We start from the raw sequence: 20,814 nt of genomic DNA, 5'->3' as shown, positions 1-20,814 counted from the left end.
TCACTTTAAAAATATTCTTGAGCTTTTGATAGAGATATAAGTTTTAATTCTGTCATGAATTCTATGAAGTAAGAAAGCACCTCAGCTACCTTTGAGGCAGCCAAAGCATCTGGCCCATGTTGATCCATTAGAACGTGCTTAAGTTGAAGATACCACCACTGTTGAGAACTGGGAAGACCAAATTCAATTTGAAGTTGGGAAAAATCCTTAAAACAGTAATTACCTAACAATTGGTTTAAATTCATGATCCTGGCTTCTGCCCAAACTTTCCAACAGAATGTTTTGCCACCAATTTTCTAAGTAGAATTTTTCCAAGGAGTTAAATATTTCCTTGTATTTTCTTACATGTACTTTGAGAACTCCCCAGAGCATATTTTGAGGGAACTGGGGAAGGAGATCAGACAAAACAAACAAAAATTCCCATAACGAAAGCAATTTTCACTTGCACAGTACTGAATTCCACCTAGGATTTGAAACTTCAGGATGTGTACTTTAGCCTGAGTCTGAAAATAAACATATAATCTATAAAACTGGAGAAAGATCAGAGTAACATACTCTTTACTCTTCTGAAGAGAGACAAAAGCCTAGCTAATGCATCAGGAACAATGAAAACTGTTAATAAAACTGAAATAACTGGTTTTTAAAGGGAGCTCCACATGTAGCTCATTTCATATTCTAGCTTTAAAGCAATTAAAGAAAGAATAAGCAATGCCAGTGAATCAACTCTAGACTCTGCTTGATCATATAGAAAAAGTATGAAGTGCAGGAGTATGCCATTTTATATCTGTTTCTTCAAGGGAAATGCAATCCCATTCAAGAAAGGAATATCCTTTGCCCAGGTTATTAGAATTCCTGATTCTTCTCCTTCATTTCTTAACACTACATACTACTTAATCACTGCTCCTGCCACCTTTAGGATCACATAATGAAAGAAAAATCAAAGTTGTGTGTCAGCTGCATATTAAAAAGCTAATATCTTTTGAGTTAAACTTGAGTATGGGTGACCTCATAAACAAGTGCCTGCAGTTTTCTTCACAACATTATGGAAGTGATTTATTTTTCGACAACTCAGTCTGTCAGCCCTGATGTTCACTAGTAGTCTCCTATCCAAGTACTAAGTAAGTACTAACTAAGCACTAACAATGCTTAGCTTCTGAGCCCAGACAAGGTCAGCCAGGAGCTGTCACCTGTTCAGACTCATCAGAGTATTAGTTACCAATAGTACAAATCTCACAGCAATCTTACTGAAACGAAATAGGAGAATTTATCACAGTGACACTTCACAAGCCTTAAATCATGAATTGGAACAACTGTCTCCCATCTTGGATTGTGCTTTTATTTTTTTAATAATTTTTGTTAAAGAAATTTTAAGAAGAGATAAATAAAGAAAAATAGTGAATACATAAGAAAATAAGAAAGAGAAACAAAAGAGAAAGAAAAGGCTATAAAGAAGTGGCTTCTGATCTTAACAGTGGTTATAAATGCATTTATATTTTACTCTCTCTCTTAAGATTACATCATAATTTCCTTCTTTCCATAGTCTACCTTTTATTGTCAAACCCATAAATCACAAGTTCATTTTTTTCCTTCTTCAGCAAAAAGTCCATAAGGGGTTTCCAGTCACTAATAAATGAGGTTATTGTCCTTTCCCTAATCAGACAAGTCAATCATGCCATCTCTGCTAATTCTGTTACTCCGACTGTGCTTTTATCAATAACTAGTGCTTTTAAAAATAGCCAGCACCATTTTTTATGGGTGAGTAAAATTTTCAGCTATATAAGTGCATTTGATTGGGAACCAATGATATTGTATAGGACTGATGGAAGGAGAGCAATAACCCACCTTCAACTCAGAACACATAACTAGGAGGTGGGAAGGAAGCCATCTCCCCAATGATAGTGCTGAAGATTGCTTCTTCACTTAGCAACACGTAAGAGGAGTAATTTGTTTCCCAATACCCCTTGAAGATTGGTGGTTGTTTCTGTACCCATAGGTTATCATCTCTGGTAGTCCACCTGCCATGACTCTTCTCCCCTTGGCCAACACAACATGAATCTTGGGCACAGCAGGACCATTTGGAGGGAAAGTCAAGAGAGATGGTTGTTCAACTGCTCACCTTCCTTCACTGGCAGAGGAGATAGAGTGAGAAAGAACAAAAAAGGAAAAGGTTTCTTGGAGAAGTAGCCATCAACCCTGCTCACTTAGAATCATTGCATAGTGTGGAAAATTTGGCTACTTGAGCCCAATTACCCCCCCCCCCCCATTACATTACCTGAGTAAGAGGAGGTGGTTTCTCTGAGGGCAAGTAAACAAGCAGAAGTGGCTGGCTGGTCATGATCTGCACTACAAACTTTACCTTAAGAAAGATATTCTAGCTAGTGGTTATCCCAGTCACAATCAACTAATTTGTGAAGATCAAGAATACAAATCTGCCAAAAAAATCGCTCCAGTAATCTCATTAAAATGAGTATGAATGACATAAAAGCAGAACAGAAGGCGCATCACTTCCATTTTCGTGTGCGCGTTTGAGTCAGTCTGGACTCCTGGAAACTACAAGGGCGAGTCCTCCCAGTTCTTTCAGCACCATTTTCGCTTTGTCCCCGGCGCGGTGCTTTGTTTTCCTTGTGGATTACTTTTACATTTTGATGTTTTTAACCCTTTGTAAACCGCCCTGATTCGCTGGGCGAGTAGGCGGACTTAGAAAACTAATTTGAAAGGGCTCCGGGTAGAAGCGCTTTGCTGTGTGGACGGGGCCCCGGGGTGAGAGCAAGGCGGACTCGTTCCCCGTTCCTTCTTCGCGAGGCCTCTTAAGCCACTGTTCCTCAGCCTCAGCACTGGGGGAAGAACGGCATGGCTGGCGGAGGAATTCTGGGAGTTGAAGTCCGCACCGCTTGAAGTTGCTGAGGCTGAGAAACACCGCCCTCGGCGAACAGCCGCCCGCGCTAGCCGGCAAAGAGAGAGCCGAAAACAGTCACGACATCCATCCGACAGGTCCTTTCCCGCCTCAGCTAAGGAAGCCGAAGCCGCGCCCGCTGCAAAACCCAAACAAACGACCAACTGAGGCGACTACCGCCCGGCCGTCTCGCTCGTCTGTCAAACCGAAAGGGTTCCACGTGGTTTGAGCGCTTTTGCGAGGGCGGAAACCGGCAGGGAGAGAGCGGGGCGTTCAACGAAAACCGTCAATGAGCGCTTGGAGGGGGGAACAAAGAGCTGGGATTTCTGTTTCAGCCAATGGGATGGAGGTTCTATTAGTCCAGGCCATTACTGCTCAAGAAATCGATGAGTGATTGCCCAATTATCCAACCGCCTAGTGAAAGCAGCGTAGGAAGGCGGGATTTCCGTTTCCGGAGCTTTGAGCGCTTAAGATTCTACGCTTTTCTTCACCGACAGGTCCCTTGTGCAATGAACGCGTTGTGCTCCGATTAAACTGTCCAATGCCTGCCGAGTGGGCGGAGTTCCAGGCTGCCGGAGGTTCCAAGATGGCGGAGAGTGCGTGAGGCGCGATACTCCGCGCGCGATTCCCTCTTGCTGGCGCTCGCCGCCATGAAGGGCAAGGAGCGCTCGCCTGCCAAGGCCAAACGGTCCCGCGGTGGCGAGGATTCTTCGGTGCGGAGCGAGCGGAGCAGTAAGAAGCCCAGCAACGGCGGTGGGAAGTCTGCGGGCGGCGGCTCGGGTGAGGGCGGCGGCGGCGGCAGTAGTCGGCGGAGCCTTCATCTGGAAAAGGCGAGCCGGGCCAGCAGCCGCGAGTATGAATCGGCCGCGGTGGGCGGCTCTGGAAGCGGCAGCAGCCGCCACGGCTACAGCGGGAGCAACAGCAGTAGCAAAAATGCGGAGTCCTCCTCGTCCTCGCGTGGCAGCAGCAGCCGCGGCGGTGGCGGAGATTCCCGCGCGCCCCCCTCCGACTCCGGTAGCAGCAGTGAGTACAAGACGCTGAAGATCAGCGAGCTGGGCTCGGCGCTGAGCGACGAGGCGATCGAAGACGGGCTCTTCCACGAGTTCAAGCGCTTCGGAGACGTCAGTGTCAAGATCAGCCGCCTCCCCCCGGGTACTGGAGCTGGCGACGAGCGGGTGGCCTTTGTCAATTTCCGCCGCCCTGAGGATGCCCGGGCTGCTAAGCACGCTCGCGGCCGCTTGGTTCTCTACCATCGGCCGCTGAAGATCGAGGCCGTTTATGTAGGGGGCAGCAGCGGAGGGGGAAGCAGCCGGCGACGCAGCAGTCGTTCCCCCGCACTTTTGGACAAGGAGTCTCCCTATGGGACCACAGCAGTGGGTGTGGCAGGGGCAGCACCCACAACTATCAGGCACCCTGCTACTGGGGCGACTCAGAGGGCCCTCTCTCCTGCTGGGGGAGGAGCAGGCTTGGGGTACAGAGACTTCAGATTGCAACAGCTTGCCCTTGGTCGACTGCCCCCGCCACCTCTGCCTCGGGAGCTGGAAAGAGAAAGAGACTATAGTGGTTTCTACGACCGTGTAAGGCCTGCATATAGTCTGGATCGAGTTGCAGGAGTGGCAGCTGCTGCATTTCGTGGGGTTGGTAGTACAGGAACAGCCACTGAAGAAGAGATCAGTCCTGAAGATGACCAGAGAGCTAATCGCACCCTATTTCTGGGTAATTTGGATATATCAGTTACAGAGTCAGACCTTCGCAGGGCTTTTGATCGCTTTGGGGTTATCACTGAAGTGGATATTAAGAGGCCAACCCGAGGTCAAACTAGCACATATGGTTTTCTTAAGTTTGAGAACTTGGATATGGCCCACCGGGCTAAGCTTGCCATGTCTGGTAAAGTGCTATTGCGTAATCCCATCAAAATTGGCTATGGTAAAGCAACCCCCACCACACGACTCTGGGTGGGTGGTCTGGGACCATGGGTACCATTGGCTGCTCTTGCCAGGGAGTTTGACCGCTTTGGTACTATTCGTACCATTGATTATCGTAAAGGTGACTCATGGGCCTATATCCAGTATGAGAGTTTGGATGCTGCGCAAGCTGCTTGTACCCACATGCGTGGCTTTCCTTTGGGTGGGCCAGACCGTCGCCTGCGTGTGGACTTTGCTGACACTGAGCATCGGTATCAGCAGCCCTATTTGCAGCCATTGCCACTTCCACCCCCTGCTCACTACGAGTTGGTAGCAGAGACATCGGCTTTTGGAGCACATCGTGGAGCCCCGCCAGATCCACTTCGAGGTGCTCGGGATAGAACTCCACCACTGCTCTACGGAGATCGTGACAGAGACTTGTATGCTGAGACAGAATGGGTGCCTCCTCCACCTCCAGTTCGGGACCGAGGCAACCGAGCAACTGTCTATGATGCACTTGAAAGTCTGGAACGACGTCGAGATGGTTGGTCTCTAGAAAGAACTCGTGGGGAAAGGGAGCTGGGTAGCAGTAGTAGAGACCCACCTAGGAAGCGAAGGCTAGTGGAGGATGGAGGTCGACATTTGGACCGATCACCAGATAGCGAACGGTCATCTTCATCTCGCAAGCGTCACTGCCCTGCTGCAGTATCTCCTCAAGATCGTAGCCCTGAAACAGGTTTAATCAGAGATCGCTATAGTACTGATACAGATCGGCCCTCTTCTCGCTTACTCTTGTTGGATCGTCCTTCACCAGTCAGAGAGCCACGTAAGGGCAGTTTGGAGAGAGGCCAGAGTGAGAAGCGGGAGCATAAAAGTTCAGTAGAAAGAGAAAGAAAACATCGTACACTTGCATCAGCTGCTACCCAAGAGTGCAAGAGTCCAGCTAAAAAGGATGAGCATACTTCTGAAGGGAGTAGTAGCAGTGGATCTCGGCTGAAACCACCCCAAAAGCAGCAACAGCAGGATGGAACCTCAAAGTCGGGGTCATCTACCAAACTCTGCCTAGCCTGGCAAGGAATGCTTCTATTGAAGAACAGCAACTTTCCATCAAACATGCACCTACTTCAAGGTGACCTCAGTGTAGCTAGCAATCTCCTGGTGGAAGGAACAACTGGTGGCAAGGTGGCCCAACTAAAGATCACACAGCGTCTTCGTTTGGACCAGCCCAAGTTGGATGAAGTTACTCGCCGTATCAAAGTGGCAGGACCCAATGGATATGCTATTCTTCTTGCTGTGCCTGGTACCACAGACAACCGTGCCTCATCTGGGGCTGGTGAAGCTAATACCACCTCTACCCAGCGGCCATTAAGAAACCTGGTGTCCTATCTTAAACAAAAACAGGCAGCTGGAGTGATAAGCCTCCCAGTAGGAGGCAACAAAGACAAAGAAAACAGTGGGGTCTTGCATGCTTTCCCCCCCTGTGATTTTTCTCAGCAGTTCCTGGATTCTACAGCCAAGGCCCTGGCTAAATCAGAGGATGACTATTTGGTCATGATCATTGTTCGTGGTGCATCTTAAAGCCCTAATGCTTTCTGTGCTCTATCCTGCTGCTTCATACAACTCCCCCTCCTCCAGTGTCTGCCAGGTGCTAAGCCTTAGCCAGCTCCCTAAGTATAATTTTAGATCTGTAGTTATTGTTATTTTCCCTTTATTTTCTATAAACTCTAGAGAGCAAATATATTAACTGTTCATTAGGCTACCCTGAGCAGTCTTACTAGTGACAGAATAGCAAGAAGGGATGGTCTGCTTTCACTAAAATATGAAACATTGAACAAGCTTGCCTCCCTCTTTTTTTTTTTAGCTTTTAACTAGTCCTTGTTCATTTCACAACTTTAAAGTAGGTATAAAATCTTTTTCCTACACTTACATTCTAAATTGTCATACTTAAAACATTCATGGTTCATATAAAGCCACATGCCTAAAAAAAGAGAAGTGCCCACTCTGAGCCCTGCAGCTTCCATAAAAACTATAGTCTTGAATTCAGAGTAATTCCTAGCTTAAAAAATGTAAAACTGAGTTGAATTCAGTCATGGTTGGGTCCCCTGAGGCAGCTGATATTAAGCTTTCATAGTGCACTGTAGTTTTCTTTCACTTGGGTTTTCAGGTTTTTTTTTTTTAACCAAATTCAGAGAAATGCATACCCTCAAAGAGTGCTCCTAACTGGTATTTTGCTTTGTTGATTTTTTAAACATGTATGCATTTAAGGGTTGTAGTGGTAATACATGACAAAAGCTGAGAGCTTTACTATAACCCTTGAACATCTTTAACTTCTGTATTCAAGCAGCAGGTGGTTACTTGTATCATTGTTCTTATTGCCGATTGCTAATTGTAATAGGCACAATGAATTCCAAAGTATAACTTGGAAATGCAACTTTCAAAGATGGCACTTAACTTTTCTGAAAAGTTCTGCCACATAACCATTTCAATTATCATTTTATCCCTGTGGAAATAGAAAGGAATATTACCTGCTCAATATTTTTCAGGTAAAATATAATAGGCATTATGCAAGGTTTTATAGTCTGGTTTGCACTGTTTTAATCTTGACACTTTTGCATTCACCTTGTATTTCTAAATGTTGGGGAAGCAATTCAGTTTACTAAAAGAACATAATTTGTTTGAAAGCAAGCCTTTAAAAGCAGTTCTTATTTTTTAAAAAAATGTGTGATAAGGCTTAGGAGGGAAAAAACAACAGTTTAAATGTGTGGCTTTATTTGTTTGATCTCTTCTCTGGTCCAATATTTCTGTTAGTTTGCAAAGCCACTGTACAGTAACAAAGAATATTGTTTCTCATATGGTGTAAACCAATTCTGCTCAAGTATAAAGAAGTACAGTTAGTTGAAAAGTGACTTAGTGAAACACTGCTCAGTGAAATAATATTGAGAAACGTGCTGTTCTTAAAGTCATTTTTTTCAAATGGAGCCTCACTTCTGAAACTACTTCGCCCTTTCACTTTTTAAGAATGTGGGTGTAGTAACTTAAATCCCACAATTCTGAAATCATACAAATTGAAAATATAAATTGTTCTGTAATAAAAGAAACTTGGAACTGTGAACTCAATGAAATCTAGCCACTATTATAGGCAAAGTCACTAAGACAGATGTATGTTGCCTATACTGCATAACATGAATATTGCTGGGTTATCCATATTATTGCATTTGTCAAATGCTGGTGGCATACATAATGAGTTCACTTAGTGTATTTATTTGGAGAGGGAATTTGCTCTATGTTGAAAATCTTTAAGGTCAGGTTCAAAAGTCACACTTGTCAGCAACAGTATGCATACTGATATGTAGTACTCTCTGTTGAAAAAAATCCTACAGAACTTGAATTTGAGGTAAACTGTTTGAACATACTGGCGTTTTAGGCAACTTTTGAGAACTGGTGTTGGAAAAACCTACACCATGGATTTCTTTTTCTATTTTAAATGAAAATTATGGTCATTGCTGCTTGTCATGATTTGAACTGGTTAAAGGTTATATGAAATGGGCAATTCAGTTTTTCCAAACCTTTATTTAAGAGTTTTTACTTTTATTGAAAAAGAAGATAGTCCATTGGTAGCTATAGAAAGAAAAAGAATTTTAGGAATCCAATTTAGACTAAAATGATAACCAACATTGGATGGCACAGCACTTAGTTACAACTGCTATAGCATCTAATTATAGGCATTTTGTTTGTTTGTATTTGTGTTAGGATAATAGCAGTGCAATTATTCATTTGAGCCAACCTGCCAAGAGCATAGCAAAAGTTACGTTTTGTGACACATCTGTATAGAAAAGAGAGAGGATTGTAGTCTGTATATGGCATTATGAAACTTTAGTGAGAGCAATGCATATCTGAACGCTGCACATGTTCAGACATTTGTTTCCAGAGTTATAACATTAGAATGGAGAATGTGTCTTTTCCTGAGAATCACTTAATGCCACTTTTTGGGGGGCTGGATAGGAAAATCTTAACTGGCATGTTGTCATTAGGATTTGAATTCTGTAATTGGAAATTTAAGAGGTTGGGGTTTTTTTTCCTTACTGTTAGCTAGGGGCTATGCATCTTGACATTTCATCATACAAGGTTGGCTGGCAGTGAAGCATGAATTTAAGGCTACCTCATTTACTGGGATCCACTTTTGTGTTTTATACAGTTGCTTCCCATTTTGGATTGTCAAAATTAGAACACTGGGAAGCAAGATTAGCATTTTTAAAGCTAATATATTTAGTGTGGGTCTTTTCTTCCCAAAATATATAAGGGGGAAAGGAAGAAATCTTCCTTAGGTAATTTAAACAAGTAGTAGGAGTTTGACTATGTTTTAAGAGTAAACGAATGTAGGAATACATCTGAAAGACCAGTCATTGGATGAAAAATGGAAAAATTAATGGTAGCCACTTAAGCATACAAAAGAATAATTCATGTAGGGTACCTGATTGAATGGCTTGGAAAATGAAGAAATCATTGTAAAATAATTTGATGTATGTTAATTTCCTTGCCTTCCATTTTTTCCCCATAGAGTAAACAATATTAGCTTCTCCAGATGTGTCACTGAAGATAAATATTTCCCATTATATTATCCAAACTAAAGTATTTTGGAAAAACTAGGAAAATGTACACAGATGTGGGATGGAGAGAATCTGATGCATATTTTTAGCTAGTTTTCTCCAGTAATTAATGAGTCTGCAGCTGGAGATAACATAGCAATGTGAGAAAAATATACTTACAAACAGAACGCTAAATTTCATGTTCTTGTTTGGGTTGACTTTTGAAAGTGAGAGAAATTGTGTGAATTGTGAAAATTCAGTTGATTTTTCTCCTGTATGTTTTTTTAACCAGTACAGCTGAATTTTTTCAATCTGTACCCTATATTTTAACCCCCTGAACTACTGTTTGTGCATTTATATACAGATGTTAATTCATTTCAAAAGCTTTGTGCCAGTGAAGGGTGATTTGGTGCTTTCAGACATTACCTAGAACATTGAGTAATAGCCTTGTAGTTCTAACAGTTATCTGTAAATGTAGGGAGAAGACAGATCTGTTGTAAACATTTGTACTGAATAACCTCTTCTTTCCTCCTGAAAGCAAGGCTAGTGAAGTGCTGAAGACAACAAGGGATTCCAAACTCTAATGGACCTTTGCGAAGAAAAGCATTGGCTTATGTGGAATTTACATGGGCCTCATGGAAGAAAGCTTATCTGTTTAGTATTTGTGCATTTTACTAAAATGGCAGCTTAAAAAGTTGTGTATCTGCTATTTGTGATGCCAATGCCCATGTTTTTAAGTGGAAAATTGACCTCTTTGCTTTGTGCTATGTACACAAGATTTCTGCAAAAGTAAAGGAAAAAAAACCTTTTTATGGCTCACACAGCTTAAAATAGCTGTCACTCAAAACATGCGCTCACAGTCGAGCTGATTTTGTTTCATTCTAAATAAATTGTTTCTTTTGAGGAAAGTGGTTTTTCTGCCTGGAAATGAATTGACGACAAACCTTTGACCCCTTTGTTTGCAGCTGTGGGGGTACTTTACTACTGCTCCTGCTGCTGCTGCTCCTCGATCTGATAGTTGTGGGTCTCAGACAAGAAAGAGGGAAACCTACGCTTTGATATTGACCATCCTGTTGTATCAGATCTGAAGAAATCTAGTCTGTTGTGTTGCTGTGTCCCCTTGTGTACGGTGAATGGGGATCAATGGCTGCTATCTCCTCATCTTTACGAGGAAATGGTGCTGTTGCTGGCATGCAAGAAGCAGGGGAAGCATCTTTAGTCTCAGAACAGTGTACAAATCTGGGACTTTGTTGATTTTGAAGAGCTGGAGTTCCTGAATTTTAAGTTCTTGATTTGTTTTGTTCACCTAACTTGTTTGGCCTTAGTTCTGATTTTAATTTGAAGAAAGTTTGAAATTGCTTTGCATCTTGCTCATAACCTTTTCACCAAATTGAAAAAAAAAAGAAAAAGTAACTCATAAAAAAATTAAATGATAGCGCGTTTCCAGACACAGTTGAAGAGCTCCTCCACCTCCAGGGGCTTTTCTTCAGAGTTATGCAGTCCTGGGTGTAGTTCTGAATGGAAGAAGAGTTCCTGAGAGCTAGAGTGCTGTCATTTAAAACCTGTACCATTGGTATTGGTGCTCTTACTTGACCAATTCTGAAGCAAATGGTCTACACACCTTGGATGTGCATGCAACCTTGATCGTTTCGTAGGTACCACTGCAAACTTTTAGTTTGTAGTACAGATGATATCAGGAGGAAAAAAAGTGGTGAAACTTTGAAAAAATGTGCTATATTTCCTGCATTTGGGGATCTTGAGCTTTGGAAAGCTGTTCCCACTGTGCAGGAGTACAACTGTTTGCTGCAGGAGACTTCGGGGCACAGTTGACTACACATCACCAGAGATCAAGAGGAAGCGAACAGTGCTGCACCTGCATCGTGGCTGCAGAAACTGCATTTGTTTCCCAAGTCTCTTAGAATTAACTAGTTGCCATTTGACATGCAGATGGAAGACACCTTGAAATGCAAGCTTGCTCTGGTTGCCTTGAAATGCTTAACCTATTGTGGATAAAGAACACTAGCGCTGTCCTGTATCCATGCAGGATGATTGCTAGGCAGCAGGTGCTTATCAACCAAGGATGCAACGATTGTGTTCTGCAAATTATGTGTTCCCATGGCAAACTGCTGTATAAAACTCTTAAACAGGTAAGGGGGTTTTAAGAGGTCAAACTGAATTGTAATTATAAGGAGTTGGGTTGACTGCTTTTAGGCTTTTCTCATTGTAGGCTTCCAAGTTCTTAGATTATTGGTTCTTACTAACTTTTACAATACCCCTCCCCCAGTGCAATGAGGTTTAGTACTAATTTGAACATCATTTAATGTTACTTTCATATTGGTTCCTGGCTTTTTTTTTTAAAGATGTAAGTAGTTGTGAGGGCTGAACATTTATGGTGACATTTCTTTCAGTAAATTACAGAACTAGCTAAGCGGGTTGTATCACATACAGTAATCTCTAACATGGTCCAGGGTCTCTTTTCTCTACAGGAAAAATAATGTGAAAAAGGTGCATGTGTATTTCTGGGTACATACATAGCAAAATAGACTTAGATATATTTATGATGTGATTGGTCCTTTTCCTGTAGACAATGAAAGACAATTGTATGTGAAGAGATTGTTAGTTTTTAGATAATAAATGAATTCAGATTTTTTAAATATATATTTAGTTGATTGAGATCTGTTTAGAGATACAGTCAATCTGCTTATAGAATGCTGGAGGATATAAGTAGAAAAGTTACTTGGTAGAAATAGCTATAGTTATAACTTTAGAATTTTCTAGATTGGCAAGTAACAAGTTCCCTAAAGAGTTACCTTGTATTGGAAGAAAACAGCTAATTTTATTAAATGGATGAATGAAGAGGTGTGATTAAGTATCCTCTGTGATTGCAGTCTAAAAAATTTGTATTTCTAACAGAACAACTTTGTTCCTGCCTACTCAGAAGTAACTCATATAAAATGGAATTTACTGCTACATATTTCTCCATAGAATTGCAGCTTTAAAAAGTTTCTAATGAGGGAATGATACAGTTGACTTAGCAAACAGAAAAGATTCTTCAGATCAATTAAATGAAATCAAAATATTTGATGTATTTTCCCTTTTATTGTTTAACCCGGTATCTTTTAACTGCAGTGCATTTGGTGCTGGGAAATACTTTAATGGCTGTTCCATAATAGTGAGTTATTTCTTCACAGGATTGGTCAGCCCCTCTGGATTGATTAGAGGGACATCTTTATCTGAAAGGTAACTGTACTTTTTTCATAATAATGATGCGCTGCTTAAGTTGGCTTTGACTATGACATCAGAATATATAAAAAATGGATTTAGCTGTATAAGCATTCAAAGCAGACTCAAGAAAATTATGAAATTGTATTTTTTTAGAGCTATGTCTTAGAAGAATATTTTTAAAATCAAGGTTGAATAGTGCAGTTTGATTGGCATTTAATATATTTTAGGAAATAAATCTCATTTATTTCAACAGAGAAGAAAGTTATCTCTATCCCACTGAAATAAGTGAAATTGAAAAATGATTAACTTTGGCTTATACATAACTTGTAAAGCTAAAGGCAGCTTTTAGTCAATCCAAATATTAGGGCTATACAATTTTAAGGCTTCAGTCAGTGAGTATTTCATAAAAAAGGTAAATAACCCAAATAAAATATTACCCTTCAACAAGGCATACAGTTAGTCCTTGACTTACGACTATTCATTTAATGACCGTTTGAAGTTACAATGGTGCTGAAAAAAGTGACTTATGACCGGTCCTCACACTTACGACGTGACCATGTGATCAAAATTCAGGTGTTTGGCAACCAGCATGTATTTACGATGGTTGCAATGTCCCGGGGATGTGATTGCCATTTGCAACCTTCCCAGGGGGCTTCCAACAAGCAAAGTCAACGAGAGAAGCCAGAGTCACTTAACGACCGTGTGATTTGCTTAATGACCATGGCAAAAAGGTTTTAAAATTGGGTGCAACTCACTTAATGACTGCATTGCTTAGTGACAGAAATTCCGGTAGCAATTGTGGTCGTAAGCCGAGGACTACCTGTACGCTACAATAGTACACAGTCCTCACATTCCTCCATTTTACTAGCTGAATATAACACCTAACTCTTTGTTCTTCTGACTTGCATGCCATAATGGGTATAGAAGCTTAAAGAAGATTTTGGAAAATACCTTTGCATTAAATCCTTGTAGAATTCATATTTCAACATAATGAACTACAAAGGTAGCTACTCTGATTACACTTAATGTCACGATAAACTAAGTTTTATTGTAATGTGCGTGACTTTATGAAGCCTTGGGCTTATTTACATTTCTTTTCCTCAGGAGAATAGGTTTGTATGGCTTTTAGTTTGATTGTAGTTAGCCACTGAATGCTCTGTTTACATTAATTATAATAAATTAGCCAGCGTCTTAACCTGTGGTTTGAAATGGCTTGTTTTGCAAATAATTATAATTTATATTAAGCCAGAATCTCTAGTTCATATGAAATAAGAAGCTATGGCTAGCTAAACTAAAACATTTCTGCAGTCATTCTTGTGACTGAACAAAAGAAAGGGAGCGGGCATACTGTGGTTCATGTATGTCATGCATTGGGTGACTTTGTGCCATGGTCTTTTTTAAATTCTAAACTAGTTTAACAGTGGACCTAAGTTTTTCCTGTATGACTTTGTCCCAGGTACATTTAGATGAGGAAGTAAAATATCCTTCCTGAATGTAATATATAAAAATTAATTGATCAGGAATTATGGCTGCTAATTGGCAGAAATTAAACAGGAGATCACCAGGGAAATAGGGCTTCAGGCTAAGCTGGGAATTCAAAATGCATCCCAGAAGAAAGCAATGATATCTGTATGGTTGCTAGAAATTATGCAGTTACTGGGAGTCAAGGATGTCTGTGCATTTTTTACATCTTTAAAACAAATACTTTAGTTCCAGACTTAAGCACATTTAAATAAAATCCTCTGAAATCAGTGTGTTTTTATTCATGATTAATTTGAATCATATTGATTTCACTTAGTCTGGTCAAACGACTTAAATTTGGATCTAACTCTTGTCAGAATTGTCTCCAATTTAAAGTTGCATTATGTGTCAAATTTTGTTACACATAATGACAGTATCCATATAGGGTTTGATATGTGACAAGAAAGTATTCATCACAGTGAGAATGTTGTAATCCAACCTATAGGTAGAATTTTTGAAAGGTATAAGAGAAAGCAAGATTCTGAAGATTTCTGCTTTCATAAAAAAAAAAAAAAAGCCTAGCCATTATGGCAGTGAAAATGTATATGAATAATTTCAAGAGAAGGATACATAAATACAACTTCCAGTGGTTGTACAGTTGGATTTTTGTATTTCAGGTAGCTTCTTATGCCACATGAATAATTGAAATGGAATGAATTGTGCAAAAGTGTGTAAATTTACACAGCTAAATTTGATTTTAGCACAGAATATATAAGAGTTCTTCATTTAAAACCAGTCACTATTTAGCATGGCAGATGAGGTTGGAATCAAATTAAAAATATGAAAAGAACATTCCTTGTTTATATTCCTAAATTAAGTTTGTGTGCTTCTTGAACAGGTTGAACATTTCAGGCAAATCCCTGATGTTTTCAAGCACATTATTTACTAAGTTGCTGTTCCCAGGAGCCTGAACGATAATCTCGGTGTTAAGTCTTCAAATAAGTCAGGTGGAAATGCCTGCTGCTGCTAGGTTCTGGTGATGATTTTTTTTTTTTTTTTAATCTGCACTCAGTCGTTACCAACTCTGCAGTGACTGCTTTGGACGAGTCCTTGCAGTTTTCAAGGCAAGGTGTTTCGGAAGTGGTTTGCCAGTGCCTCCTTCCTAGAGCAGAGCCCAGCTGGCGAGCGCAGGAGGCGGGGTTCCCGTTGCTTTGCGCCCTTTTTGGGTGCGCACGGTTTTTTTGCGCTTACCGGCAACTGCTCCCGGCTCCTTTTGCAAGGCGCCGCCAGCATTTTTCCTCCCACCGGAGTGAGAGTCCCCATTTATCTACTCACATAAGTTTTCGAACTGTTGGGTTGACAGGAATTGGGGGAGGAAGCAGGAGCTCACTCTGCTGCGCGAAGGCTGGGCTCGAACCGCTGAAGTGTCGACCATTTCTGGCCGGCAACTTTCAGCATCATTAAGCCGCTGCGCCACTGCGTCTCCCTCTGGTGATGATAGACTTTGATTATTAAGGACAGTAATGATGGGACTCAAAGGGTAATAGGATATACAGGCCAGAGTACAGAAGACATCATGGCAGTCACTTTTTGGGTGTAAAGAAGCACTCAGTGGTACTTATCAAGAAGCCTTGCACGGTGTACTGTGTGTATTCATTTCTACTTTCCATCATGTTTTATGTTCTTGAGATAAATTTTAGTCATAAAGGTATATTAGTTTCTGAATGAATCTGGAGTATTTAGGAAAATATATCAGAGTCTGCAATATATTGTATATATTCATTTTTTTTACCTTTGGGTCAGCTTTGCTTCGTGTCACCACATAGATATGTCCTTACAGATTTCTAGGCAACATTTTCAGGAATGGTTTGCCCTTTCTTTCTTCCTAGGGCTGAGAGAAAGTGACTGGCCCAAAGTTACCCAGTTGCCTTCTGTGCCTGAGGCTGGACAGGAGTAGAATTCAGGTTTCTCTGCTCCTAGTCCAGCAGCTTAACCACGAGGTCAAACTGGCTCTGTGTATATTCTATTACCACCTTTATTGTTCATTTTATGGGCCACCTCACAGTTTTTGGAATGGAGTACAATGTTTATTTATTTAGACTTACGTGCTGGCCCCCAATGTAAAAACAAAATAAACAGTAAACAAGATGGTGAATCTAGTCAGCAATAGCAAACATATACCCAGCAAAGGGCTCCAACCACTCTAGCCCAGAACCTGGGAGAAGAGCCAGGTTTTTAAGGTCCTCCAGAACAGCATCAAGGTGGGAACCACCTGGATCTCAGAGGAAACCTCATTCTAGTGGGCAGGTGCTGCAACAGAGAAGGTGTGCTTCCAGGATAGATGGCATTGCTTAATAAAAGCACTGCCTGATGAATGGCACTACTTAATCAAAGGGACCTGGAGCACCCCAATCCTGTCAGGTTGAAATGCTGATACCACAGGAGGTAGGTGGTTCCTCAAGTAACACAGCCCTATACTGTGTAGAAGTTTATAGACCATAACCAAGCATCTTGAATTGCACTCAGCAGCAGACTGGAAATCAGTTCAGCATGCAAGGGGGGGGGGATACCAAGGCATGCCCATCACTGCCTGCAGCACTGGATTCTGGATCATTTGAAGCTTCCAGTGGGTTCTTTAGTGGCAGCCCTATGTACGGCATATTGCAGTAATCAAACTGTAAGGTGACTAGTGCATGAATGGCTATCTGAAGGGCCTCCCAATCTAGGAAAGGGTACACTGCTGTGCCAGATGAAGCTGTGCAAAGGCCTTCCTGGCCACAGCTGCCACCTGCTCATTCAGCAGGAGCTGGGAGTCCAGGAGACCCACAAATTGAACACCGTTCCTGAATAGGGAAAGTGAATACAGAGTGAATACAAACTGAATACAGGGTTCAGAGCATTCAGCTTTCCAGATTAAATAGTAAAAAAAATGAGAGCATCTTCTGTGATCAGCCTAGTATATGAGGATGCAGCATACCCTAATTCTCTAGGTATCATGTCTTGACATCTTCATTTTAGCCAACTACATTCTAGACTTGCTGAGTTTATGAGAGTTTCTTATCTTAGAGGATAAATGTCTTTTTTGGGTGGAGAAGGCAGTATTAACAGCCAATTGAGTTAGCTATTGGAAGTGGAAGACACAGCAGAGAGCACAGAAATGCATTTTCAGGGTATACCTCTTTGGTTCCTTTTTCAATCTATTCTCAGTGCTTAATTGTTACAGTGGATAGTGATATTATCTTTTTCTTTTGTGCCTATCAGGACAAGTAATGAACAAAATGCCAAACATAATCTTAAAATGTTATTACAAAATTATTTAAAGAGTGAACTTAGGTATCTGGGCCGCAAAAATCTGAACAAGCAATAGTTGTCATCAAAGAGTTAATATTTTTCTTGATCTCTTTGCTGCTATCTAGTGGTTATTTGGGTTATTGCAGACCAGATATTGTGTCTACGCTATGATACCAGGCAGGACTCTCTAGCGCAGTGTTTCTCAACCTTGGCAACTTTAAGATGCGTGGACTTCAACTTCCAGAATTCCCCAGCCAGCATGCTGGCTTGATCTGGTAGCTGGGGAATTCTGGGAGTAGAAGTCCACGCATCTTAAAGTTGCCAAGGTTGAGAAACACTGCTCTAGTGACAGACAAGACTGGGGGTGGTAGAGCAGCAGCAGGATTGAAACATGATATGCCCTGGTCATAAAGGCATCAGTGTTTCAAAAGTTTCTGATATGAGTTGTTTGTTTATAAGGGGAAAGATCCCAAAGTATTAGGAATTCCATTAATATGTTATACTGCCACCCACCAAAATTTTCTCAAATATTTTGGAAAGTTTTTCAAACATTGTTCTAGATAACTGCAGTAAGCCAAGATGAGTATGCTATGAGATCCTTTAATTCCTAGGTTAAGTTGGATATTTTTTCTTGCAGCTTTGCCTACTGTATGCCAAACAGTAGGAACTATTTTTTGCTGGCATGGAATTGAGTAGTTTTACGTACAAGTTTTAAAGGCAAATTATTTTGAAAAAATCTTAAATGTTAGTAAGATTACAGAACATTAGAGGAACATTCCTATTAATCTATTACATAAGATAAAATATTGAATCTAAGACTTCAGCAAGGCTTGTTATGGCATCCTTTGGTTATGTATTTTCTTTACAGAAGAACTGGATGATTGTCTAGAGTTCAGTACTGGGTTAAGGCTAAGCTGCTGCTTCATTTAAAATAACAAACCTGTGTTGCTATATGTAAACTATTTATTGGAAGAAAGTTCTAATTAGCTGAATAGACAGGAACAACCATTCTGTACACTGTCTTATATTATTCAGAAAAAGGGAAAATATTTCAGTTTGGCTTGAGAATTATAAATATGAAATAGGCGCTTACAATAGTGATGGTTCTGATGTGTTTTATTGAGGATAATTGGGAAGCATCTTGATAGTTGGATTCATGCCTGCCCTGGTTGACAAATGTCAGTGAAAAGTTGAGCTTTTTGATATACTGAGTTCTAGCCATGGGTATCAGTAGTTATGTGATCATTATCTTTCTAGGCCAGACATATACATCTGGAATGCACCAAGTTGGAGGAGTTTAGCCTAAGTACCAACTTTCACATTTGTATTCTACTATTATTTCTTTCAGTATATTATTGCAAAGATGGTGTTTGATGATATCTACCAAACAGCCAAGCTCTTTTTTTTGTATTATCCAGATAGTTCAGTGTTGTTATTAGCCCCAACTAGGAAGGAGTAGTTGAGAAATTAATAGCACAGAATCAAAATAAATATGGATGTCCTCAGATGGTTATCTGGGTTAGACCATGAGCTTGAATTGATGTGACTGTGTTAATGAGATGTATTCTGTATGGTGCAATGAACCATACAGTAATTTTTTTGTATATAAGAATAGAGAATATGTATATTGATTCAATTTACCATGAGTTTAGATTCCTCTGCATGTGACTATATACAGAACAGATTATAGAATCTTCCATTTTTAAAAAAAATCAGATAATTTATCTTTAACACACTAACTTAATAATTCATCAGCAAAATTAAAGTAGATATTAAATGCTATTATGTAAATCTATAATGGTGATATATGTAGAATATTATGTTTAGTTCTGTTAATCTACTCTCAAAAAGGATCTGAATCAATCCTTTGCCATCATGTTATAGAAATGTCCTTATGTTAAATATTCTTGTGTGTAATCCTAAATCTTCTGATCAATTTCAGGAAGTGTTTCCAAGTATATGAGAGGGAAAAATATCAAGTGCTCCATCATTCCTTTAGGCTTTTTCCTATAATCTGTAAAACTGACAAATGTTTGGCCTATAGATAAATATTTCATCCCAAGGATGAGCAGCCCACAGCTTATGACCACAAGGAACCTTTGGTTGTTCTGTTTTCCCACTGGCCAGTTGATCAGCATGATTGATTGGTGGGGAGCAGTTTGCTAGCTTACTGTTAATAGTAACAGAAAACCAGAATCTGCAGTGGAGATGGAGATGGAGGGGATGGAGAAAGCCTTGTTTTCTCCCAGCAATCCTGCTCATACTTCTTGGGGATGTGAATGAGAAATGGTTTATTCTAAGCAAGGTATTTATCCCTTTGGTAGTCTGTCTTTCTGCCTTTTCTAGATTAAATACCCTTCTTATATAGTATATGTTTCTGAAAACTGTACATAGTATTCCAAATTAGATCATATGTCTTTTATGAAACTTGGCATTTTATTCTCAATCATCTTTCTAAGTGTATCTCATTTCATGTTGTGACACAGAGTTCTGTGATCACATATAAATGGTGATGGCCTATATTCAAACTTTTAGTTAAGAATTACCTTTATTAGTACCAACCAAATATGCAGTCATGTAGCTTCTTATATGCAGAGAAGAAAAGGAAAGGGAAACTTAAACAAATCACTATTAGAGGTGTACCTTATTTTTAAAATGCTCTAAATCTTGTAGGAGAATAACAGATGGCATCATCTCTTCTTGGGCTTCATACATTAAGAGTCCTTTCCTGTTGATGTTTTTCCCTCAACAGTAAGGAAAGTAGGATTGTGTAGCTCTTTGGATTCAGTTTGAGAAAGATGGCTTGGAGCATATGAGGATGAAAAGCAGCCATGCCTTTTCACAGGATTGTATGATCAGGGAAAAAGTGGTTATTTTAAAAAACTTCAGACTGCTGCTGCATTTGTGACCTTGCATGCTTTCAAATGTTTTTTGAAATCAAATCCAGAGCATTATACAGCTTCAGTGAAGAGTTCATGTACCTGATTCTGAGCATTATCAAAATATTACATCATGAGGAGAAGGAGTGGGATAGTTTATAAAATTATCTAATTAGCATTGACAAAACAAAGTTGTGGGCACCTTAAAGAATGGTGCTTCCATTCTGAGAACCTTTGATCTTAACTATGGTAAAGCAGTTGTATATGGACATCATTCTATTCATTGATAGTTTATTGCTATGAGATATTGCACAGAATTGTAATCACTATCCTGGATATAACTATTTCCCAGCCATGCTTATTCTTTCACAACATTTTTCTTCTTTATGTTAATGATTCTAGCCTTAATTCTTTTATATTAGAATGAGTTTGAATCTAACCAACAAGTGATATCTTTGAACACAGTCAATCTAGCAAATGGAATCAGACAGGGAATGACAACGCTGGTCAGGATATACTTATATTTACTGATTTTATTTTACATTATAAATCCCTGTCCTATTTTTTCATTACTT

At 40.2% G+C, this 20,814-nt stretch overlaps 1 protein-coding gene across 6 annotated transcripts in view; it reads left to right on the top strand.

Annotated features, from left to right (window-relative positions):
• Window positions 1–3,399: 3,399 nt before the first annotated feature.
• RBM15 (RNA binding motif protein 15) overlaps window positions 3,400–20,814 on the top strand; it is a 31,083-nt gene continuing 13,668 nt past the window's right edge. For all 6 annotated transcript variants that reach the window (XM_088154154.1, XM_088154152.1, XM_088154151.1 and 3 more), the window contains exons 1-2: window positions 3,400–11,530; window positions 12,575–12,623. In XM_088154154.1, the coding sequence (XP_088010280.1) occupies window positions 3,544–6,375 (2,832 nt within the window). In that variant the 5' untranslated portion in view covers window positions 3,400–3,543 and the 3' untranslated portion in view covers window positions 6,376–11,530; window positions 12,575–12,623. The remainder of the gene's footprint in view (window positions 11,531–12,574; window positions 12,624–20,814) is intronic.

The sequence above is a fragment of the Python bivittatus genome, unplaced genomic scaffold, assembly GCF_059951505.1.
Source record: "Python bivittatus isolate LINGU-HERP-01145 unplaced genomic scaffold, Pbiv_v1 ctg000700_np1212, whole genome shotgun sequence".
Classification (NCBI taxonomy): Eukaryota; Metazoa; Chordata; class Lepidosauria; order Squamata; family Pythonidae; genus Python; species Python bivittatus.
The sequence above is the reverse complement of the archived record's forward strand: the minus strand, read 5'-3'. Positions and strand labels throughout refer to the sequence as shown.